Genomic DNA, 26,006 nt, shown 5'->3' with positions numbered 1-26,006 from the left:
AAATGAAGCACCGTTAGAGGCTTCTGGAGAGAGATTAAATAAAAAACAGAAACAACAAATGTGCAAGCTTCTCCCTCCATTATATTTCACTTTCCTTTTAAAATAATAAACACAAAGTGATTTCATCTTTGTAGTGATGGAAAGAGTGGAGCAGGGAGAGAAGGGAATATTCCTGAATCAATCCTATAGACCTCTTTATGTTGTTAAATAATGATAGCATGTTTTTTCAGCTTTTTCTTCTTTTTAAAAATCTCTCTACTCTGCCCATTTTTCTTTCATTCATGCCTTCAACTAGTAGTTATCAAGCGTATAACTTGTTACATGTATCAGTTTGTCACTGAAGGAGATTAGAAAATACATTTGAATAAGGTCAACCCTCTAAACTTCAGACCACCGCAGTCTATAGGGGAAATAAGACAGTGACATAAAGGTCAGAGTAAGGTACAACTTCTGGCATGAACATTTTTGGTAGCAGTACAAATGAAGTCCTATCAAATGGCATTTTATCATCTTGTATCAGGGTAAGCAGGAAAAAAGAGGCAAACTAATATATTTGAGTGCTAACTATAGGACAGGCAACTTGATGGATGCTTTACAAAACTGTACCATATTAAGTAGTTAATAGTTTTTCACTCATTTTTTTGAGAAATACCTGTATTTTAGGAAGAAAAAAAGCAGCAAGCAGAATGTGTATATTAGGTTACTGTTTGTGTAAAAACAGGAAGTAGGAAAGTAAGTGTATTTGTATTTCCTTGGTTATGCATAAATTCCCAACCAGTTATCTTAGGGTGGGCTGTGTTGGGAACTAAGAAAAAATATTGGAAGGATATGAAACAGATTTTTCACTGTATACTTTTACAACTTTTTAATCACATAAAACCTTTTACCAAACTTCAGTTTAAAATAGATTGGATTTTTAAAAATCACTAAATCTCTTACCCTTAGTAACAGAAGTTTTGAGAGCAATTCCTTAGAATTAACTTTGCTTAACTATGAAGGAAAAGCAGAGGTCCATTTATAACAATTCCTTTTAATGTGATGTAGTGCATTGAATGCTTTATTCTATGGTTCAGAGTGAAAGGAGATTGTTTGGAATTGCAAACTGACAAATAGCATTTCTGCAGGGCTACCAACACGTGCACTTGTCAGATAAATCATGTATTTAATCTTAAAAACCTCATAAAGCCATTCATTCATTCAATAAAAATGTATTCTACAGTGTGTTAAACTGGTTCACAAAACGTTTTCAACAAACTAAACTTAGGTAAAAGACAAACAGGCAGCTAAATAATTATTTTCAAAACTTGTCTTAAAAAGTATTACTTATGACATTTGAAATGATCAGTCTCATCTATATTTGCTAACACAGGAATTTTGCTGTTGCATGTATGGAGCAGAGACAACCTCACTTTGAAATGGTCTTGGCACTAATAAAAAATATTCTTGTTCTTGTAAAGATCAGGTATGAATTATTTGGTTGGGAATGACAAGGTAGTACAAGGAGAAAACTACATTCTAATAAAACAGCAAACCTGTTTATATAACCAGCAGAAAATACTTTTGAGATTTTTGAAGCATGTGTTTCAACAAGAGTAGCCAGGGAAAATTATGTCAAATATCATGAGAGGAGCGGGTGGGGGGTGCCAGATACAGTAGTAAGCGTCTAGTAGCGGCGGATTAGTCCTACTACCATGGGGTGGGGATGGAAATCAGGGACAAGGAGGAAAGCATTTCTTGAATTGGGTAGCTAAAAACCTAAAAAACAAAAACAAAAATCCCAAAAAAATGGAGGTAATTTATTATTTTCTATACCCATATGAACAATGGGCAGGTCAGTATGGGTGTAAGGTCAGCTGTGAGTTAAGCCAGGGGTAGGGTGCGGGCGATGTACAAGCTACCAGGCAGAAGTCCAGAAAGAAGTGGTGTAAGGCCCTGAAAAGCTTCAGCGGAGGACAGAGACGCTGTAGTTAGCCTATGGGTTAGAATACGCTTGCGGGACGTCCCGCCTGAGGTGTCTCGGAAACAAGCTCACTCCCAAAATGGGCCAAGGGAGAGAGAAGGTGACCGGGATAGGCCGAACCGAGTCACTACGTAGCACGCATGCTCCCTACTGCACCTCTGGATGTCTCGAGAGCATTGGACACAGCCCTGCCTGTGGCACCCACACTTCCTCCCCCCCTCTGGGTGGCGACCACTAAAGTCTCAGCAGATACGAGTGAAAACTTCTTGTCCCGACTCCCCTGACGGCCAACTCCGGGATTACCTTCTCCCCCAGAACCCAAGAGAAGCGGACAGCAATGCGCACGTCTCTGTACGGCGGAGGAAGAAATGGAAGTGGGGTTTGGGAGACTTAACGCAGGAGGCAGTCGTGTGTTGTGCGTACGCCACGGGACATGGACGCAAGCGGGTGAGGAGGTACAGCGGCGGGAAGGGTACATGCCCGAGGATAGTACTCTCAAGAGCAATATGGCGGCGCGGAAGTCATGTGACAACTGGGCCAGACGCCTGTCACGTGACACACGGGCCCTGGGGAGACTAGTAGCACTTAATAAGTCACGTGAGCCTCTGATAGGCTTCAAGCCCGGGTCAGGTTCCAATACCTTTAATGGCACCTAGACTGGCGCCATTTTCTCGAATCCTCTTGCTCCACGTGGACGGGAACGCCCCCCCATCTTCACAAAGGGGAAAGAGGTTGGAGCGGAAGGAACAGGGCACCAACGCGCGAATGCACTAAGACTTGAGAGTGTCCACGCGTGTCCCACAATGCAATAGGCTCCGTGGCAGTGCTATGTGGCGCCGCTGCGTGGTGACGTCAAAACATGGCTTCTAGGGGAAGGGACATTGGGCGCTCGGCTACGCCCAGAGTATTGGCGCCATATCTTACCTGGCCAATGGTGATCGTATGTTGTAAGCGTTTTTTTTTTCCTCAGTTCTGTGGCCTGAGGCCATTGCAGTCTGCTTCCCGGAATGGAGAAGTCGGGGGTGGAGGAGGGGGGCCGGGGGCCGGGGGCCGGGGGCGGGGGGCGGTACTTCTTTGTCCCTGTGCAGGGAAATGGAAAACAAAAATATTAGTTTGGAAACAAAAGAATAGCCCTACGTCTTTTCACAATGAAGACTCCAGGCCTCCCTGGCTTTTCTCTTGGCAAGTTAAACCAAATATATTATGAGGAAAACATAATTTCCATCTTAATCAAATACTTGCAGAAAAATGGGGAAGAGGAGGCAAAAACAAGAACAATTGAACTTTTTAGGAGGCTTAGTATAACCGTGATAGGAAACCCTGACAAGGACAGGAAATTGAAGGAAAACTATATTCCGGTTTTTCTCATGAATGTAGTGGAGGTGCAAAAACCTGTAAGCAAAATATTAACCAAATCTTGTATTATATAAAAAGAGTAATACATTATGAGCAAGTTAGGTTGTTTTAACATCAGAATTAAAGATAATTGATTAATCGAGAAAATATGTTCATCTCAAATGTATAAATGATTAAACTTACCCATCATAAGTACCCCTGGAAAACCAGGAATGCAAGGGAAATTAAACTGATAAAAGATATCTGCAAAAAAACCCATATACCAAACATTGAAAGTTTTCTTTTCCTAACAATGTTCTGTCGACACATCTGGGGCCTTTGACTAGTTTCTCCCAGTTTGGATTTTGCAGATCCCATATATGCAGAGCAGTTCGACATGTTTCTTTGTCCTATTTCCTGCTAATTGGTACTTGGATTTTTTTTTTTAAAAGACATAATAATCACAGTTGTTTTGTCATCTATCATGATAATTCTAATGTCTAAATTATTTTCCAGTTCCTTTCTGCTGTCTATTTCTTCTGTGTATGGTCCATGGTGTCTCATTTCCTTGTGTGTTCACTCCGTATTCTTGAAAAACTATGTGAGAAAAAGTATTTGTGGATTCTTCCAAAAAGGATTTTCATTTGCACCTGCTAGGTGCCTTAGGGCCTTCTCAGTATAAGACTAGTTTTCATGGATTGAAGTTCCTTGGGTCATTGCTAACCCAGGCTACAAATCTGAGCAAACGCTTCCCAGCGATCACATAACTCACAGATGGGATTTTTTTTTTCTTTTCTTTTTTTCTCCTATTATAGTCAGTATGAAAGCAACCTTAAGGGAGTACCAACTTGATACTGACAAAACACTTAGGAAGTAGGATCCTTGGGGCTGGATTAAATGTGATGAGTTGATTGAGAGAGCTGCCCAGCTTTTCTGAAGGAATCTAAGGTTCCTCTCATTTCTCCCAGGAAAACAAACTTTATATTCTTTCTAGAATAAGGCTTTACTCTTCAAGAGGTGGTATACATTGAAAGTTTGGTCAATATGGAACTTTTGAGGCAAACCCAGGGAGTCAGAGAGGGACAGAAGGAAATTCTTGTAAAAGGAGAAGTAAAAGCTGTCCAGCTTTGGGGGCTGTTACGGAAACCAGAGGAATAAGAGGAGTTCCAGTTGGGGACCCTACTTTCTGGACTCAACCTCTGGCTGTGCTCCCACATTCCTTACTTTATTCTTCATGAACCATAAGTGTCATCCTGGTTTCTGGGATCTAGCCTCCCATTGGGCTGAGCTCTAACTAGTTCCTGCCTCCGAGTCTAAAGCACCATGCAACCTCTCCCCTGATTAGACAAGATTTTGTTTTTGTTTCCTGGTTAATAGCTGCCAGTTCTTCTTTAAAAAAAAAAAATATATATTGGGGAATACTGGGGAACAGTGTGTTTCTCCAGGACCCATCAGCTCCAAGTCGTCGTCCTTCAATCTAGGTGTGGAGGCTGCAGCTCAGCTCCAAGTCCAGTCGCTATTTTCAGTCTTTAGTTGCAGGGGGCGCAGCCCACCATCCCTTGAGGGAATCGAACTGGCAACCCTGTTGTTCAGAGCTTGAGCTCTAACCAACTGAGCCATCCGGCTACCCCAACAGCTGCCAGTTCTTGAGCCTCCACTTCATGTCATCCACTTTGCTCTGCATGGAAGCTACATTATTTCATTCAATTCTAACAATGTTGAGGGAGAGGCATTATCACTTTTTCCATCTTAAAAATGAAGAAAATGTGGCTCTTCCCATAAGTGGTCTGAAGTGACCTCTGAAAATGGTTCACTGTTTGCTTGACCAACAAAATCATGTAAATCAAGAGGTTCAAATCTTCGTGTTCATTTTAAGAACACTCATAAAACTGCCCAGGCCATCAAGGGTATGCATATCCGAAAAGCCACCAAGTACCGGTATCTAAAGGATGTCATGTTACAAAAGCAATGTGTCCCAATCCATCGGTAGAATGGTGGAATTGGGAGGTGTGCCCAGGCCAAACAGTGAGGCTGGATGCAGGGTTGGTGGCCCAAAATGAGTGCAGAGTTTTTGCTGCATATACTTAAAAATGCAGAGAGTAAATGTGGAACCTAAGGGTTTAGATGTAGATTCTCTGGTCACTGAGCACATCCAGGTGAACAAAGCTCCCAAGATGCAGTGCAGAACTTACAGAGCTCACGGGTTGAAAACCCACACATGAGCTCTCCCTGCCACATTGAGATGATCCTAACTGAAAAAGAGCAGATTGTTCTAAACCAGAAGAGGAGGTTGCACAGAAGAAAAAGATCTCACAGAAGAAGCTGAAGAAACAAAAACTTAGGGCCGGGAGTAAATTCAGTATCAAATAAACGTTAATTTAAAAAAAATGAAGAAAATGTGTAAAGTGAGGGTCAAGGAGTTTAAGTGCTTAGCCCAAGTTCACAATTCCTGTAATTGGCAGATTTGGGGTTCCAACACTGGTCTGCCCCCCTCCAGAACCATGACTTCATGGGGTGCTAGTCTCTAGTTTAGTTTCTCTGCTTTACCTCAGATTCTTACCTCTGTCTGTATTTGGGAGCCCAGTCTAGAAATATTAATTGGTCTTGTAATGGTTTCCTTTGTGCAAGCATTTAGTTTGCCATTAGTCACTCTAGACTGCACCCTGATTCTTTCTAGCTTTGCTGTAATGGCACACAGTAACGCTAAGAACCTCGCTCTGGGAAAGCAATTTCTGTCAACTTCATTTGGAACATTGAAGACAAGAGGATTAATTCTCAGGCAGCTTTGGTTCTTAGTCTAATCCATCATTTGTTATTTTCCTGTTACCTCTTTGGCTGCCCCCCCCCCCCCCTGCTTTCTTCAATAGTTGATTAAAGTCACTTTCCAATTTCACTGCTTATCTTAATGTTAACACAGATATACGTTAGATTTAGGTATGCAGTTATTTACCCCTGCATTATCCTGTATTGATAAAAATCTGAAACAAACTAAATGTCTGTATTGAGTCTGGTTAAATAAACTATGATTATCCATAAAATGGAACTCAATGCAACCATTAAAAACATGTAGAATAACAATTCTGCCATGTAAAACTGTTACCAACATACATGTATTTTAGTTAAAAAAGGACAACCAAACTGCATGTTTAGCATGTTGCTATTTTAAAAATCACACACACATATACACACGCTTTCAAATGTACATTTAATACTTTAGGTATACACCAAAACATTAAGAAAGATTAAGTGATTGGATTTTAGAGATTATTCTTACTTTTTAATTTTGTTTCCCTTGTCTAAAAAAACCTTGTAAACGTTAAACACAAGCTTATTTTTTAATTAGAAGTCATTAAAAATGGCATCTCCATAATTTCTATAGCAATATAGCATATTATTTAGTTTTAATTCTCCTAAAGATAAGGATGTGGGGTGCTTTGGGGAAGGTTAGTATTTTATTATTTATTGATCATTTCCCCTTTAAATAACTATCATTTAGTTCAAAGTTGAATCAAGTTGATTTGAACTTAGCTCCTATTATTTCTAACTTAGATATTTGAAAGTCTTGGTTCAGGTCTCAGTAGTATAATTTATTTCAAGAATATTAATATGCAGAGGGTTTTGTTTCTTTAGTGCAGTGGTTCTCAAGCAAGGAGGCCATAGAAATCTATGAGGATATTAACCAGAATTTGTGGGCTGTTTCTGGATTTCCAAAAGTTTAACAGGCACCGGGGCATAAATGACATTGATAGACATGGGTACAAACGTGATTCTTTTCTCAACTAGCTTCAAAAAAGAAGGCAAGTTAAACTGTAGGCCTCTATTTTCTTATCTTTAAAATGGGGATAGCAATATTAACTCTCCAGTTCCTCAGTTACTACCTCATTACTGCCAAAATTCTGTTGTACTTTTGGTTATCAAAATTTCCTCAAACCTGGGATCCAATAACAAAACAATGTTAAAATGGTCCTCGCTCAAAGGATGCGATTCATTTGTTAGGACGCTTCTAGCTTTATGAAGTGAACACTAGATGGCAACATTCAGGTGGGATTTTCTGTATCAGCCCAATTGGATTCTCCCTCCACCTACAGCCTGCCTCCCCCAAAGCAGAACAAAAGCCCAGAGATCTTCCTGCTTGTCTCAGTTCAAACAGAAATTGAAGAACAGTATTTGACAGTATTTCCTAGGGACTAAACTAAAAGAGTATACTTGGGAGGGGAGGGAATAACAGTAAAAGCTTACATAGTATTTACTTTTGACAAGCACTGTTCTAATCACGTTATATATGGTAAAACAAAGATAAATAAACAAACAAAATCCTAGCCCACAAACACCATATATATATATATGTGTGTGTATATATATATATATACACACACATATACATGTATATACATATATATGTATATGTGTATATTAAACTCATTAGAAGAAAATGAACATGAAGTGATTTCATTTTTATCGTAATGGATGGACAGGTAGATTACTTTTCAATCTCTGCTGTTTTTCCCTTCCTTTCCTCCTTTATTATTTTCATTCATGCTTTCAACAAAACAAGTATTGCTTAAGTATGCACTATGTTCAAAGTACAAAGTGTGTCAGTTTGGGGCCATGCTGGTAAAATAATTCACGTAAGGTTAAGCTTCTAACCCTGAAGAGGAAAGAGAACACGCATGTCAATTATAGAGGACAAGGTGGGATGTATGATGTGCACATTTTGTTCTCACAAGGAAGTGTTATTGGACAGCAAAGGAGATATGAATCATTTTATATTGGGACGAGCAGAGTAAGAGAGAAAGGGAATTAACATTTATTCAAAGTTTGCTATATGCCAGGACACTGCTAGGCACTTTACATACAGCATTTCATTTACGAAAATGTATTTTCATTTATTTTTAAAGTATGTTAAGTGGTTTTTAATAGTCCCATTTTCAGGTGAGGAAATTCAGTCTTAAGGAGAGTAAGTAATCTACCCACAGGTACAGAGACAGGAAGGGGTAGAATAAGGCATTATGGATGGGTAACAATTGCTACTTTTTGTTTCAACTTAAAAGAATACAGATATATTTTCAGAATATCAAGTAATAGGTGTGCATTACAGGATGCCAGAGTTTTGATAGGCCAGATGGAGGGAGAAGAGCGTCTGGGTACAGCATGAACAAAGACACACAGGCCATAGGAGTGTGTGTAAGTCTGACAGAAATGTGTGTGAACAGTTCCTTTTTTAAAGAGGAAAGGAAGAGTGTAAAAATCTGCTCCAAGGTGGAAGATACCAGTGAGGTAGACCACTGAGGAGGGTTCTCCAGCCGACCCAGCACCCACCATCAGTTTAGTCCCTGTTAGTGTTTTCCTTGGTGCTTTCAAATTCTGGTCTTACCCACAGATCTTACCCACAGTGAGGTAAGGAACATCACATTCTAGTCCCCCACACCTGAATAGTTTTGACTTTTTCACTTCAACACATACTTTTGACTCTCAAGCTAATGACATGCCAAACACTGGACTGTAAGGTGATGTGCAGATGCCAATTATATCAGGTCTCTCCCTCCAAATCCCTGTTGAATTGGCTGTTTCTAGGGGACAGCGGGGGATGTGTAGGCCACTCCCTCTGTGTTTGTTGCACGTACAGTGTGGTTAAAGCATGGACTTTAGAGTCAGACAGACCCACATTTGATGAAATGGAGCAGGAAACAAGAGAAAATCCCAGCAGCAGGGCCCAGATTCTGAAGAAGCAAGTGCTCAGGCTGACAGACATAGCTGACACTTCCTCAGTCTCCATGTGCTTCAATGAATATGTGGGCCCAGCCTCAGGCTGCTGAAGCCCCTGGCACAGGGTCTCTGCGCCTGTCTGGGATGTCTTCAGCCTCTGACTGATGCTTGACTCCTCCTGACCTGAAGCTTCTCTGCCCCTCGAACAGTCTGCTTTCACGCTGGGCTGATTAACATAGAGGAGATAGAGGAGAGTGGCTGGTTAAAAGGAAGACTGCATGCCCTGAATAAGTGAGTCATGAGGTAATTGGCGATGACAATATTATAGGAGCAAGACCCCGCAGGGGAGTGAATGGAAAGCAGGCTGCACTGAAGTGGAAATTGTAATTAAAAAGGAAAGACATGATCTGCTGTGTGCAGGCTCCTGGTCGTCCTTGCCCTCAGGCCAGAGGCTCATACACGTGGTGTTTCTGCAGAGGGAAGACCGTGGGGGAGCTACCATGGGTGACTGAGTCAGTTCTTAAGACCTACTTATTACTCTGGAGCGCTGAAAGGGCAAGAACCCAGGACAGGCCCAGTTCTCCTCCAACCCTGTGTCTGCCCTTGGAATCCACTGCTTAGAACCAGAGAAGACTCCTTAGCCTGGGGTGAGATCAGAGAGACCAGGGAGCTCCAAGAATTTCCAACTGGATGTCAAAAAGCCGGAATGCCACAGTGGAATGGCCCACTCTGATTCCACATGGGGAGTGGTACAATAAGAAATATATTTGGCTTTTGTCCCCAGTTCCTGTCACAAAGCTCCTGAAACCCTCATAAGTTCCTGAGTGATAGGAACACTTTTTTTATTCATAAGAAGCCACTTTTGAGCCCACTTGAGTTTATGCTGATGAAGTGACTTAGGGTGGGACCCCTAGATAGCCTCGGAATGGAGCTGGTCACCAAACGACCTAGAGATTAGAGGGTTGAAACTTTCAACCACACCCACGGACTCCAGGAGGGGGGAGGGGGTGGGCTGCAGAGTAAGCTCTAGGAAAACTCTTGAACAAGATTTGATTAGCTTCTGGGTTGGTGAACGCAACCATGAGCAGGGCGGATGGCACACTCCAATTCCATGAGAAGGGGAACTCCTGCATTCAGGACACCTCTGGACCTTGCCCTAGATACCTTTTCTTTTGGGTGTTCATCTATATCTTATAAGAACCTTTACAATAAACTGGTAAACATAAGGAAGTTCTGTGAACCACTCCAGAAAATATATCAAACCTGAGAAGGGGGTCCTGGGCACTTCCAATTTATAGCTGATCAGTCAGAAGCATAGGTAACAACCTGAACCTGCAATTGCCACCTGAAGTGGGACAGGGGGAAGGGCAGTCATGTGGACTCAGACCTTAACAGGTGGGATCTGCTGCTATCACTAGGTAGATAGTGTCAGAATTCAGTTAAATTGTAGGACACCCAGTTGGTGTCCCCTGAGAATTGGAGAATTGTGGGGGAGGGGAGAAACTTTCCTCTACGTTCAAGGTTCTTTGGCTGGTCTAACTAAATCTATATGAGGCAAATTAAGAAGAAAAATAACCAAATTTAATTACATATGTATGCATGGGAAGCCTACATACAGGAGAGGTTCTGGGTCAGAAAGTTAAAATGAGATAGATATGTATGGCATTTTGAGCTAAGGATGAGATAAAGTGTCTCGGAGCTTCAAAGGATCTTTGCAGCATGATAAGAAGAGCAGATGTTCGGTACTTAGTAGTTTGCCCTGCCATACAGATAGGTCAAAAAAGTTATCTGGTAGTTAAAGGGGGGTGGTCGGTTGCCTGTAGCTCAAAATAATTCACATACCACAGTGGCACATCTTGGGGTGACTCATTCTGAACCCCTACAATTGCTTTGTAGGTAGTGGTGGAAAACACTCTAGGAGTCAGTGCCCAGCGCTGAGCTGGACACACATTATAGTTTTCACAATGACTGACCTGGTTCTTGCCCCAAATCCCTATCACTTCCTCCCTGCTGCAAGACTTGACCTACCCCAGACTCTGAGAGTAATCCATTAATCTGGTCTCTACGCAGGGTAAATACTTAGGCACTTTGTTTTCCTGCTTAGCCCACGGTGGGGGTGAGTGGTGATCCACCTGGACCCTATTCCTTGGTTCTAATAACTGAGATTCGCCTGGATTTTCAGTAGTGAGCATTCTGTATCATTCAATGACTTCGCCAAGTTTCCAGTGGATGTTCTATTACCCCAGAGTCTCTAGATGCTCAAATTCAAGGGAATAGACATTTTTTTTTGGAGTTAATGCTTGCTAGAACCTCTGCCTGCTATAGTTGAAAAAAAAAAAAAAAAGGTTGCCTGAGACCAACCTCTGGTTGCTGGTGGTGAAAGATCTACCCACCCACAGTGGCTGTTGCTAACAGCTGAACTTCCCAGATTCCAACCTCCTGAAGGATCCCCACTCCCACCCTTATGCCACCCCCCTGAACTGTGAACTGGCCCCATGACTCCTCCCATTTTGTGAGCTCTCCAGTCCCCAACTCAGGAGGCACCACCAACAGCAACTAGCGCCAGCCTGATAATGTTAGGAGTTTTCATCTTGTATGTGTTTTCATCTCCACTCTACTCAGCCTTCCCCCCAGCTCCCCACGTTTTTGTGTGTCTGTGTGAGGACTGTATTTATCTGGGCTCCAACTTCCCCAGACATATGGATGAGCTATTCCTTTTCTGATGCAGTGTCTATATATTTAATTTACTTTTTTCCCCCAAATGGGTAGAGGTTCTATGTGCTATTCCAGAGGTCATTTTTATAGAGATAATAGGATTTGAGGGGGAAGAAACACCCATGGTCTATTTGCTCTTTTCACAAGCTAGAGTGAACTTTGGAATTGACTCTGATACCTGTTGGTGTAAAACTCTGACCAGCGAGTGCTGGATTACACCACTGAGGCCAGCACGGTCCAGGAAACCCTACATGGAAAGACCTCAGAAGAGGTGACCTAGGTGAATGTATCACCCAATGCCACAAGGGTCAGGGTCTGCCCACTTTGAAAACCATCTGTTGCTGTTTCCTCAAGCCACCATGGGATTTTCCTCCATTCTTTTATCATTAGATGACTAGAACCTGCTGCATCCCTCACTTTATCACTCTCTCAATTCCAGCCCTTCATCACCGGCTCTAGACCTGGGGAAAGTGCCACTGAATTGTTCACGTTAAAATGGTTAATTGTATACCATGTGAACGTCACCTCAATTGAAAAAAAAGAGTCCCACCAGCAGAAAAATCATCCTGCCCTACTAATTCTTCCCAGGAAGAGGAGGGGTGGGGAACGGTGTGGTAACAGCGGCATGTAGGTACATGATTCACAAACTGATGGGGACCAAGATTTCTCTACCTTTTTTCCTTCTCTTCTCCCATGTTTTACTTAGGGGTATTGACTGTGAAATGGACTGGTCTCATTTCAGACCCAAGAGAAAAGGAAAGAAGTCTATAGTAACTTAGGAAAAGTATGTCATAAAAAATATTGCCATTATTATGAAGGCGGACATGAAATACATGTGAATAAGGAATTCCTTACTTGATACAAACATAAAAGTTCTTTATTATTCAGCTGTTTTTTATTATTAAAAATAGAATTCAAAAACAATGTTCTGGTTTGTGTAATTCTGGGAACAGGGAATTCAATAATTCACCCAGAAAAATCACTGCTGTGATTGCTTTCTTTTTATTCTATACCACTCTCTGAAGCCTCAACTTGAATCATTTTAAAGACTCAACTGTTCCCTAGTCCCCCAGATCATTTCCTTTCACCAATAGACTATTTGCAAAATGTTCCTTCATGCTGAAACGAAAGTCCTGACGGAACTAAAACTTTTGGGCCTCTTCTCACCATAGCTGGGACCAGCCACCCTGTACCTGCAGGTTCAACCCGGGTTCTCAGGCCCCGGGACAATTCCAAACTTTGGGCAAGTAGGATCTGCCTGATACATGGTGGCACCTCACTCAAGCTGATAATTTGGAGTTCCTTTTGATATTTTTTAAACATTTATTTAATGGGAGCTGCACTGGTGTTTCTAGGCAGTGTTTGTTGTTGATATTTTTTAAATTTTCCCTTGAGGGGATGAAACCAGTTGGGTTTTGGCAGGTGTGTAAGTGACACAGGTCAGGGAATTACAGGAACTAGGCACCAATCATCATCACCGTTTTGTTGCGCAGAGGTGAGTGACTAACAGTGGAATGCCTATGGTCATTCCAGCACTTTCCATCTGCCTCATCCCACACACCTGCCCATTCTGCCGGAGGAAGAAAGAAATGGCTTCTGTCTCTCTTCTGCTTTACAAATATTGCAAAGTGTATTTTGTGGCTAATTGTAAACTGCATCCAGGATCCTGTAGGCAATGGGACCTGAGAAATATAGTTCTAAGATTACTCTGTAATACAGAGAAGAGCCAAGAAGGGAGCGGGACTGCATCTTGGATTAAAAAAAAAAAAAAAAAAAAAAAAGCACAGTCTATCTGTTTGGCTACTCAGCAATCATACAGAGCTTTCTACCTATATTTAAACTTACAAACAACAATGGCAAAAATATCATGCCTCCTCCTAATTTAATGCAAGTATTCCTTATACAAAGGAAAGCGTGCCCACCTTTTCCCCTAGAAGGGGACAGCCAAACTCTCATCAGTCACTATGCTATTTCTGAATGATATTTCTAGTTCAGTCACAATCCCCTTTTGATAATCTCTATACACTGGATTAATTTATAACATTAACTAACACCAACATACCTTATATAAAATAACAGGGAAAGGGAAGAAAAAATAGAGTGATAAGTATGTACATAACTAAACATGGAAAAGTGTATATAGGAACTTCATCCTTGTTTCTGCAACTGGTCATTGGACTATAGCTTGTGTTCATAACCTCCTTCATCCACTACCTATACCCTAGTCTTTATTTCCTCAGCCAGTACCTTAATTTGTCATAGTTCTCTACCACCTGTGGGATGACCCAAACCTCCATTTCTGAAGGGTCACCTCTTACTGGCACTGTCTCTATTGGTTTGCTATAGTTTTTCATTACATTTTAGTCACTGAACATAGAAGTACTAAGAGGTACGTTAGGAAATACCCTGAATTCTAGATATACACCCCCTTATTCCCAATATGAAGCAATAAACGTATTTGCCACTTATAATTAGCATCAATTGCCCCATTTGGTAAAGTAATCACTTTCTTTGTGGATTTAGTGGCATGAAGAGCCCCAAATGTCCAGGTGGCAGTCTTAACTTCCAGTTCAACGGGATCATTGTTGCATTTCCTGGGAGATGCATTCCTTTCTTTCAGAACTAAGTTCTCTAACCCTACAGAGCCCAAAACCATGGAATGAGAGTAGTTCCCTAGTTTTAAGGCCATATTTAACTCCATGGCCATTTTCAGTATGAGCTCACTGAGCAAGCAGTAGGGTGGTTGGGGACTGATGCTGGCTGACGTACACAGAATGGGTGGTCTTGTCCACTTGATTATTGGGAGCCTTGTCTGCAGTTGGTGCTCCTCGGTGAATGTTCATGTGGCAAGCTAATGTCTTCTCATTCTGTGCTATTCTAACCATGTCCAACCACGTACCCCTCTCCTTATCACCAATCCTCTTCTTTTGCTATGTAAAACCATTCGCCACTGTCCCAGAGGAAGTGAGATCTGTATCTCTGGACATCTCTCCTTCCAAATGAACTATTTCAAGTTCTGCCCATTGGAGGATTTCTCTTTCCTGTCACCTTCAATACAATCCCTGAGTGGGACTAATTTTATAGCAGTTTCTTTCAGTTCATGTTAAATATCATGAAGAACCAACTATACATCAAGCCTAAATTCTTTCTTCCATGAGACAATACACATGGATTGAAGGGGAGGAGACAATACAGCACAAGTAAGTGCCTCAGGAATCTGAGCACTTGTTCATAAAACTTACTGGAGCCTTCAGAAATTGCTTTAGCCCATCTTCCACTGGATGATGGAAAGCATACCCCTTCCATTTGATGACTGAGTGCTACTGGGCATGCCCAGCTTTAAAGATTGATGGGTCAGATAACACCCATTTCATTGTGGGCATCATAGCTCACATGATCTTTTAGTAATTCATTGTAGAATGCTGTTTTGTGGCCTAGGAACTGTTTCTTAAAAAGAAAAGCGCATGGCTTTGCTTCAAAACCTGTGGGTCTACTCTGTGATTCTCCCATTAGTGCTTACCAGAGGCTCCAGAGAGCACCCCTGTGTGCCACAGACAGACCATCCTTGGATTTACTGGATTATGAGCCCCAGGGTTAGATCAGCTTGTCCTTTTTCTTTGGCTCTACTCAGAACTGTCAACCTTATGGGTTGGAGCAGTATACAGAAATGCTGCCTCCAAAATCCAAAGAGACCCACCAAGCAGTGTGCCTCTTTCTTAATGGCAGGGGGTTTAAGGTGTACAAAATTGTCCTTCACTTTGAAGTCTATGGGTCAACAGGACTGAGATCACTGGAGCCCCAGGAACTTTACTGAGGTAGTAGATTCCCGAATCCTCATGAGGTTTATCTCCCACTTCTCTGGTATGTGTCCTATCAAGGCAACAAGGAGACTTGCTACATTCTGCTTACCAGGTCCTTCAAGCACTAAGTCCTAGGGGAGAGCAAGACAATCAAAGTCCTGGTAGGTTAGACTATGACAGAGAGTTGAAGAGCTGACACAGCCCCGTGGTTAGATAGGAGAGTGTACTGCTTATGCTGACAAGTGAATAAAGTGCTTCTGACAGTCTTTACTAATTGGTATAAAGAAATAATAGTTTGTCCAGATTAATAGCCACACACCAGTTACAAGGGGCTATGTTAATCTGCTCTACTATTCAGTAAGAACAGCTCCAATTGGAATACATTTTCATAATCCATTATCAATCTCTAAAATTATGTCTTTTGCACAGATCAAGCAGGAGACCTAAAGACATATGAATCAGACCTCTGCTTCTGGAAAAATAGAGTAGATGTATTTTCTTCTCCTTTTCTGCCTGCTAATTATAATAATGGTTGGTTGAAATACATAAAGTACCCATCAAAGACTCTGAAAAGAAGGTGGCCTGGCTAGGCACTTTGGGACTTGAAAAATGACCCAGCAGTGATATTGCTGAGGTTTTTATTTTGCCTCCTGTGTATCTAATCTTCAGTGTAAAAGAAGCCTGCTTTCACTGGCCAGAGGAATGGGAAAATGGTGACCATACAGGACAAAAGCCATTTGATTATACCTGTCCTACTCCAGATAAACACCATGATAAAAGCCACACCCATGCCCCTTGTTGGTGGGTCTGGCCAAGACTGTGGGAAGGAGCCCTGTTGACCATCCCTACCCTGCACTAACACAAGCAGAGGAAGCACTCCCCTAGCCTGGCACTGCAGAGACTGAGATAATGCACTTTTGACCGTAGCAGCAAAGAGGCAGCACGTCACTCCATCCCAACTAGTGACTGGGTGAGAATTAGAAAAGGAAACTGGAAAATGGGATTCTTTAAAGCTGTGTATGAACTACTGGGCAGACCCCAGGTGGACTATGCATGAAACAGCATAATCAACGCAGCAAACTGAACTATGTGTGGGCTACTGCTCAGGTTGTAGGTTGGCTCCTGAGTAGCACCCAAGTGGGGCAGACCAGAATAGCACTGTAAAGGCATTGAAAACTAATTGACATTTGAAATACAGTCTACAAAAGATGGCCCGGACATGCATTCTGAACCTAAACAGTTTGACTGCCTTCTAAAATGGAAGAATTAAATAGGAACCAGAATGTCATAATATTCAGAATGTACTGGATACAATGCAAAATTACTCGTCAAGAACAAGGAAAATCCTTGACTTAAATGAGAGATATAAAGAGGAACTGAGTGGAAATTTTACAACTGAAAAATACAAAAAATAACAAAAAACCAAAAATACAAAAAAATAACATTAACAAGTTTTTAAAAAATTGATGGCTGGCTTAATAGCAGAATGGAAAGAACAGAGGAAATAATCAGTGGACTTCTAGGTAAAACAATAACAGTTACCCAATCTGAACAACAGAGAAAACAGGAAAAGGAAGAAATGAACAGAGACTCAGGGACATATGAGACTACAACAAAAGATCTAACATTCATGTCACTGAAGTCCCAGGAGAAGAAAAAAGAAGGGAAGGGCTGAGCAAAGAAATAATATCTGAAAATTTCCTTAATTTGGCAAACAATACAAACTTACATATTTAAGAAGCTTAGTGCTATGGACATGCCAAGACATGTCATAGTCAAACTTCTGAGTACTAAAGACCAAGAAAAATGCTGAAAGAAGCAAAAGAGAACTGACATCTATAGGAGGAAATAAACTATTTGAATGATAACCGATTTCTCATCAGAAACAATGGAGGCCAGAAAGGAGGGGCAACATATTTTCCAAGTGGTGAAAGAAAGAACTGTTGACTCAGAATACTATATCTTGTGAAAATATCTTTCAGGAATGAAGGGGAAATCAAGGTCTTCCTGGATGAAGGAAAACTAAGAGAATTAGATGCCTTTAAAAAACGACTAAAAGAAGTTCTCTAAACAAAAAGAAAATGATAGAAGAAACACTCTTGGAATACCAGGAAGGAAGAAGGAACAATGGAAAGAGCAAAAATATAGCTAATGTCTGCTGTCTATGAGTTCCCTCAATCTTTCTCTGAGAACATCTTTTTTTTTTTTTTTTTTTTTTTTAATCTTTCACTTTTAAAGGATAATTTCACTGTATAGAATGATAGGCTGATTTTTAAGAACATTTTGAATATTTCACTCCACTCTCTTCTTATTTGCATACTTTTTTTTTTTTTTTAACAAGAAATGTGCTGTAATTTTTATCCTTCTTCCTCTGTAGGTAAGGTGTTTTCCCCCCCTGGCTTTTAAAAGGATTTTCTCTTTGAGGAGCTCCAAGGTGGCAGAGTAGATATACACCATGCCTGCTTCCTTCCATGAACACATTAAAATTACAACTAGAATACAGAACAACAAACTGGAGAACCATCTGAAGTCTGGCTGAACAGAAGTTTTATCTAAAGATATAAAAAATAAGCCACATCAAGGCTTGTAGGAGGGACAGAGACGCTAACCCGGCTGGTCCCAAATCTCCGTGTGGTGGTTGAAAACAGGCAGGGATACCTCAGCTGCCAAGGTTCGCCCTGGAGGAGTGAAGGACCCCAGCCCCACTCCAGGCTCCGCAGCCTGAAGTACTGGTGCCTGGAAGAAGAGCCCTCACAACATCTGGCTGTGGAAAACAGTGGGGATTCCAACCATCCAGCTGGGACAAAAGGCTGCAGGAAACCCAGATGTCCTTTTAAATGGCCCGCACAGACTCACTCACTCGCAGCCACTCACCTTGGGCTCTAGCAGAGCGATGATGACTCGGGGGGTGCCAGAGGCATACAGGTAGCAGAATGAGGTGTCTGGCTTCAAGGCCAGGGCTGGAGGACAGTCATCATTTTCCCTGTGTGAGGTCCATCTCCTGGTCAGGCAGCCGCCATCTTTAATGTGTTGAGCCTGCCCCTTATGCTTCCGGCCACATCTGAATCTGATTGGCCTGGTGAGCTTCACTGCTCCAAGCTGCAGACTCACTGGGATCCCACCCCACCCAAATCCTCCAACTCTGGAGGTACTTTCTCCATGAAGAGACTGCCCCACCAGTATTGCACTCTTTCTTAGAAAACTATTGGAGTCCACAGGCCCCAGGCGGCTGATGACTGGCCTCTGTGTGCTCTGAGACTTTTCCTGAGTAGCTGCAGGCTTGGCATTACCATCAAACCAGAATCTACATTAACCTGGTGACCACAACTCTTCCCATTCTACTGACTTCCTGAGATCCTGCCTCACACAACTTGGTACCACACAAGGCTTTATCAGCAGCTAAACTTGAAGGGAGCTGGCCGGTGGCAACAGGCCTCGGAGTGTCCTGGGTTTTTGCAGAGCTACCCCAGGCCCAGTACTAGTGGTAGCCATCCTCTGTTTGCAGCGTGGCCTCTCCCATGTGCCTCCTGGTTTAGGACAGGCAATGAACAACCATGGATTGCTTTGTAGCTCCTACCAGGTAGTTCCTGGCTGGTCACAGGCAGTGGTTGACATAGGCCTGTATTGGACCCTGTGGAGACAGAGCCAAGGAGTACAGTTTCCAGGCTCTCAACCTCACGTGGAAAGGTGCTCACTCGGGTAGTAAATGGCCATCAATTGTGATTGGATGGCCATCAGCTGTGGCTAGTTGGCCGTCAGCTGTAACCAGTGAGCCACTGGACATGAATATAACTGCCTTGGCTACGCTAGCAGCAAATGGGGGCTAGCAAGCAAACAGTGGCTCGCAAGCGCTGATTGCAGTTAGCAAGTGGGGTTGGTTGGTTGATAGAGAAGCAGACGACAGGTTGCAGATCGTGTGGCTCCTGCTTCCTGTGTCTCCAACCCAGCCGCCAGTGAGACTATAGTGGTATGACTCCCCTATTTATGGCTCCGTGGGTGTTCCTTTTTGGCCTCACCATGTCCTGCGTTCTTATGTGGGGAGCGGGACCAGAGACCCTACATGACACCCTGCATGACAGACCCCCTCCCAAGAAGCCCCAGAACCAACATACGGGGATGTTGGCTTCAGACCACAGCAGAGCACCACCCAATTAGCCCCACAAGCGGCACACACAAAGGGTGGTCTCAACAGGCACCAGAGCTTGCCGGGGTGAATTTCACTCACTGGGGTAAACCCCAGCACAGCAGCCCATAAACTGTAGACATGGCCAAACTCCACAGCTAATTAGCCTGAGGGTCAATCCCACCCACTGATACGCCAATAGCAATTAAGACACACATATATATGTGTGTGTGTTTTAAGAAATTGGCTCATGTGATTATAGATGCTGGCAAGTCCAAAATCTGCACTAGCAGGCTAGCAGGCTAGAGACTCAGAGAAGAGTCAATTGCCATTTGAGTCCAAAAGCTGTCTGCTGCAGAATTCGCCTGTGTTCAGGGGACATCAGTCTTTTGTTCTACTCAGGCCTTCAACTGATTGGATGAAACCCACCCACTTTATGGAGGGCAATTTACTTAAAGTTCACTGATTTAAATGTTAATCTCATCCAAAGTCGTTCTCATAGAAACATCCAGAGTAATGTTTGATCACATATCTGGGCACTGTGGCCCAAATCGATACATAAAATTAAGCATTTCACTTGGTAAATGGCCACAGGTATCTTATATGTATGTATACTTATAGCAGGGTCATAAGATTTTTTCTCAAGGATTCTTTCTGAAGGTCCCTTCATCTGAGAGGGTCGGGTCATGAACCAGCTAACGTAAGAGAACTGGTTAAGAGACTGGGTCTCTCCATTTGGGTGACATATCAAATTTTGGTTCACTGGATTAAGAAAGATTTTCATAGGCTGCTCATTAATTAGTGAGCACCAAAGATCCTTGTGAATCAAGCCTCATTAGTTACCTCTCTGCCTCTGTTGCCCATTAAACAACTTGCTCACTTTTCTTTGTTTTCTAGTGTTGCCACTGACTTACCACTCTGGGACTCCATTTCAGGGAGCCCATTTCAACAGTGTGGCATCTTCCATTATCATATCACATGTGCCCACACAGAAAGTACAATACTGCTGCTCCTCTTACTAATGGATTTCTCAGTGTTAATGTGAAGTGTCCTCTGTGCCTTCCTGAGGGACACACTGAGAGGGTTGAAGAGTATGTTGCACATGATGAGTTCATTCCAATATTTCTATCTTACCAAGAAAGAGAGATCCTTCCTTCTCTATTATACCAAGAAAGTACTAGCATCTTAACTTAGTACCTAATTTAATGAAGGCCATTGTTGAGTCTGGTTTCAGTCAACCAGCTCATCAAATCCTTAGAGCAACTCCTGGCTGATTGAGCTAATATACACTAAATCCACAATCTCTGCTGCTACAAACATATCAATGATTTCAGTATTATATTCCTTCTTCCTTGGTCTAGAACCCACACCTACACAGAAACCCTCCAGTGCCAATATGCATTAGATAGCTCTTTCTGCTTTTACTCTATGTTCCAGTTCTTATACAAGTGTATCTTGTTGACAAAAGACTAATAACACCCAGAACGCTGGAGCTAAAGGAATCTGGGAATTATAGTTCTCTGGCTTCTAGTCCCTGTGATGCATAGAAAGAGCATAGACAGTAATGGGGATAAATACAAATTGCTTCCCCCACATGGCATCTAGCAATGAGAGTATCTCCCAACTGTTATGAAGGCTGTAATTTCAATTCCAAGTGGATGAAAACTGTTCAGACATTCAATCCAGCCCTTCTAGCTCACCACTCACCCTGCCTGTCATACACCCACATCTTGCCTACCGTTTTTGTTATACTTTTCTGCCTCTCCACTAGTCTCTGTGCTTGTCAGTTAGAGAGCCCAGTGTGCAGAGCAGGAGTGAAGGAGGAAGCTTAGTGGAGAAAGAGGACAGATTCTCTTTTTCCCTAGTCTAAGTACAAGTAATGTTCTGATGACTTCAGAACATTTTTCTCTCTTCCTCATATTGGAAGGACAATTGGAATTTTAAAAGTTCATTGTCTTGATAAAAATCTCAAGAAATAGCTAGAAAGCTTAGCTTTACAAAATATCTAGGTATAAATTTTCCAACTGAGATGATAGTGCAAAATGTATACCTTAATATCACACACACAGAAAGAGAGAGAGAGCGCAAAAGCGCGCGGCATAGTTCAAGCCTATTGTTATGGCAGTGTTTTCAACGTTCGTATAATCTCTTTTTAAATTCAGCTCCGTGAGATGTGAAAACTAAAGCTCAGAGGTTGAGTAACTTTCTCACAATCCTACAACTATAAAAGAACTTTGATCTGCTCATATTGGTTACCATGAGGTATGACGGAAAGATATTCCAAAATTAATGAATGGAGTCGAACCAACTCAAAGTGTCTGGCCTCCCGGTCAGAATCATCTTCCATCTCGGCTGAGTCCCCCAGGAACTTCGCCCACCGCGGTCCACCCGGATCCCGCACCGGTGAGGTCCCAGACTGGCCTCCCGCGCAGGGTGCGCCCTGGCCTCTGCTTCAGCCAGAGATGGAGTAGGAGTAACTGAGGATGCCGGGAGCAGCAGGACTCTGTGGGGCCCCCAAGAAGGGGGTAGGGAGAGGGGGCGGGGTGGGGTCTGTCCGTCCCCCGCCCCTCCGTTCACTCCTATTGGCCGAGCGTTTGCTGGCCCCATCCCAACGCCCGCCTCCAGGGCGACACTTAAAGTGTGCGGAGCAGGTGCCTTGCGTGGAGCAACAACTTTGCGCGCGTGTCCAGGCTGAGCGCGGCACCCATTCATCGCGCCGGAGCATCCATCCATCTGTCGCACCGGTCGTCCTGTGGAAGGGGCTCCAGGCCGGAGGCAGCTGCCACCCCGGGGGACCGCGACCAGAGAGACGCCGAGAGCGCAACTGAGTCTCGCAGGCCGGGGCAGGGTCCTGTGGCTGCGACCATGCAGACGTGCGCCAAGGCCTGGGGGCTGCGTCTGGGCTGTGGAGTCAGGGGCGGCCGCCGCCTGGTTGGCAGCGCGGGGCAGCATTCGGCGCCGCGGAGCCGCGACAGCAGTAGCGGTGGTGGGGACAGCGGCGGGGTTGGGGACAGCGGCGGGGCTGGGGCCTCGCGCCTCCTCGAACGCCTCCTGCCCAGACACGACGACTTCGCTCGGAGGCACATCGGACCTGGGGACAAAGACCAGAGGGATATGCTACAGGCCTTGGGGCTGGCGGTAAGGACCCCCACCCCCACCCCCACCCCCACCCGGCCCTCCGGGCTTCACCCCGCCCCGCCCGGGTCCTGGCAGTGCCGCCCACACCCCAGCTGGGAGCTCTGCTTCGCACCGCGTGGGACCCGCGTCGGACCCGCGTCGCGGTCCTGGGCCCTGGCGTGGAAGCGAGCTCGCGCGCTCGATCCCCGTGCCCTAGCTTTCTCCCGCCCGCGTACTTTCCCCTCCACTCGCTCTCCGCGCATCAAAACCCTTTGTTTTTTAACCCAACTTGCCCTGCGTTTGAGCTCGAACTTTGAGAGAGGAGGACCTCGTGGTTTATCCGATTATCTCCAGTTGCCAATTGAAATCCAACCCTGAGTGGCTGAATCACTACCCCGCTTCATAATTTTCTTTTCTCCAAGTGATTTCTAGTTTGCTCAAAGTTGTTCCTTTCTTTAAAAAACAAGAGAAGGAAAGGGGGAAAAAAGAAAGAAACCCAATTAGGCGATTTAAATGAGGTTCCCATACGCCTTTGTATATGCAAAACACAGGTGACTCTTCACTCTGAACGAAGCACTTTACTCTCTTTCGTGTTCACGGCCTTGCGTTTTTAATTATAGAGCGTTGATGAACTGATGGAGAAGACGGTCCCTGCCAGCATCCGTTTGAAAAGACCCTTGAAAATGGAAGACCCTGTTTGTAAGTGGCCGGGAGGGCTCCTTAGACGCCGCTTGCTCTGGCCTATTTGTCTTCTATGGTTTATGAAACTCCAGCTCTGGGTTAGGATTGCTCAGGACGGGGAATGAATATGTTTCTTAAAATAAAACAGATGAGGGGACCTCAAGGGGCGGAAGAGGGTGGAATATATAGTTCGAAGAGAAGTCCATTTTGTACCCTCGGGTGGAGTCCGTGCAGCGCCTCGCTAGGTCTTTCTCTGAGGGTTCTGGAGGTGCCAGCAAAGGCGGTGTACAAACACGTGCCCCACTTCTCAGTCCCCTACTGAAAGGCAACAGTACTTTTCAAGTCTGAATGATGATTTTTATAGAGAATAAATAAGATTAATGCTTGGTTCAGAGAGCTTAGTTTACTCATACACTTTATTAGAATTTTCTTTTATGTTTAAAATGTTTTTAATGGTCTGAAGACTGCCTTTCAGAGGTCTTCCAGGACTGAGACAGGAAAGCGCGAGTCAAGGGGACAGGCAGAACTGAAGAATTCTCCCCTCCCCCCTTTTTAAACCAGAAAGAATTCTCATGGAGTTATCTGGTTTTGAATCATAGAGATGCAATAACCTCTTTTACTTAAGGAGTCAACTGAAGAGAAGTCGGTCTTTGTCTTGTTTTAGGTTTTAGGACAGAGAGGATATATGGAAGGCAAGCTTTATTTTGTTTTAAAGTAGACAACTTGAAGTATGAAGCTGGTCCACCTCCTGCTGGCGAGTGTAACTCAAGCTATGCGGACGACTGCTCCCATTGTTTGCTTCAAATCTGAGCCAGTTCACCCGATGGCGGGGGCCTTGCCCATAGAAGAAAATCTGCACATTTTGTTCCGTTGAACTTGCTGAGACCTAGGAATAGCTGGAGCCTTATCTATTTCAATTTGAAGAAATCAGAATCCTGGTTCATTGGATGTTTAAAGAGGGAATAGTTGTATATTTTTCGAGCAAGACTTAGGTGAATATTTGAACAAGTCGGTGCCTTCCTGAGACTTTCAAAGTCAGAGAACGTTTAGGTCAGCCCTTTTTACCATGTAATTTAAAATAACATGTTCTTTAAGAGCATTAGTGCCTAGGAAATATGTCAGAAAAATTGTCTATCCTTTGTTAGTTCAGCTCCTTGTTTCCAGCTGAACAATTTGAACATCGGGGAATTAACATTTTCTCTCTCTCTCTCTCTCTCTCTCTCTCTCTCTCTCTCTCTCTCTCTCTCTCTCTCTCCCCCCACTCCTTCTTTCCCTCCCTCCCTCCTTCTCTCCCTCCCTCCCTCCCTCCCTCACTCCTTCCTTCGCCTTCTCCCTCCCTCCTTGAAAGAGTGCTCCAGCTAAGTAATTTGCAACTTAAATGTAAACTTATAACCTAGTGGCTTCTGAGATTTGGGGCTGGTTCCATCTGGTTAGTCTGAGGTAACACAAAGGATTGCAGTCAGGAGTCCCCACCCTTGCCCTGAAGTGGACTGGCTCTCCAGGAAAGAGTGAGCTAGGGGTGGGGTCGGGGCAGAATGCATCAGGGAGGCATCAATGTTTTACTCTGAAGGGGGCAGATGTCATGGTTGGTTAATGTTCTCCACATAGGGAGAGCAAATAGGTACGGGTAACCTCCAGTACTAGCATTTCCATTTAATAATGGGCAGAGTTATCAAACTTTCATGTGAATGCCTGTGCTCTGTTGCAGTCAGAGAGGAATTCTGGACCAAATATTTGTTTACCACGTACAGAGAAAACTAGTAAGAGCTAGTTAGTCATACGAGTCTTCATTGCCCTCATAGCTGAGTAAACAGATTGTGAGAACTAACTTTAAGCAGCATGTAGATACTTGGGTCAGTTCTTATGCAGAACTTAATAATTTCAAGAGTTTATATCATGTTTACCATGTACTGGGCATTTTATAAAGTACTTTTCATGTATTAATTTTATCCTTATTACAACCCTATGAGGTAAGTACCATTATCACCTCTGTTTTAAAGATGAAGAAACCATGGCAAACAGAAGATATGTAACTTGCCTAAGGTCACAGCTGGTAACTGGGGAAGACAATTCAACCCAGGCACGAAACTTAAAAAAAAAAAAAAAGAATTCAACCCAGGTAGTCCGACTGCAGTGTCCACACTCCAACCACCGGTCTACACTATCTTCATTGTGTCCTCTGCAAGGGGGTGGATGTACGAAGCAGAAAACTCCTGTCCTGGCTCTTCTGAAGTATCCAGTTTACAGATGTGCACAAATCCAGTCACACTGGAATCACTGCCATTTGCCCACTGCCCTAGTGGACACACAGCAGCATGCTAAGAGCACCCGTACAGGAACACACCGCGGCAGCCATGGTGCAGGACCAGGGTATTGCAGGCTAAGTAGTAATACTCTGTTGGACAAAGCTCGGGGAGGCTGCTGCAGGCATAGGGACCAGCATGTACAGGACAGAATGGCCTCACATGGCTCATCTGTCAGGCAGGTCGTTTCCCATCACCTTGGACACTTTAAGGAGGTTCCTTGGAAGAATACCTTGATTATCAGGTGACTTCTCAGTAAGTCATAC

The 26,006-nt window shown here is 43.5% G+C and overlaps 2 protein-coding genes and 1 long non-coding RNA gene across 3 annotated transcripts in view; 2 read left to right on the top strand and 1 right to left on the bottom strand.

The window, feature by feature from the left end:
• Nucleotides 1-2,778, bottom strand: part of KDM4C (lysine demethylase 4C) — a 383,956-nt gene extending 381,178 nt beyond the window's left edge. The window contains exon 1 of the mRNA XM_088793095.1: nt 2,601-2,778. The gene's annotated coding sequence lies outside the window, so the exon portion shown is untranslated. The remainder of the gene's footprint in view (nt 1-2,600) is intronic.
• LOC148755009 (uncharacterized) lies at nt 13-20,196 on the top strand. Its single transcript, XR_016019294.1, has 2 exons — nt 13-2,407; nt 15,946-20,196. It is a non-coding gene; the product is annotated as an uncharacterized LOC148755009 (long non-coding RNA).
• A 1,972-nt stretch (nt 20,197-22,168) lies between these two features.
• The window catches only part of GLDC (glycine decarboxylase), a 74,140-nt gene continuing 70,302 nt past the window's right edge, over nt 22,169-26,006 (top strand). The window contains exons 1-2 of the mRNA XM_019727139.3: nt 22,169-22,777; nt 23,377-23,455. Coding sequence (XP_019582698.3) covers nt 22,505-22,777; nt 23,377-23,455 — 352 coding nt within the window. The 5' untranslated portion in view covers nt 22,169-22,504. The remainder of the gene's footprint in view (nt 22,778-23,376; nt 23,456-26,006) is intronic.

This window comes from Rhinolophus sinicus, chromosome 16 (genome assembly GCF_057876585.1).
Source record: "Rhinolophus sinicus isolate RSI-liver-muscle chromosome 16, RSI-T2T, whole genome shotgun sequence".
Lineage (NCBI taxonomy): Eukaryota > Metazoa > Chordata > Mammalia > Chiroptera > Rhinolophidae > Rhinolophus > Rhinolophus sinicus.
This window is presented reverse-complemented; position numbering and strand designations above follow the sequence as displayed.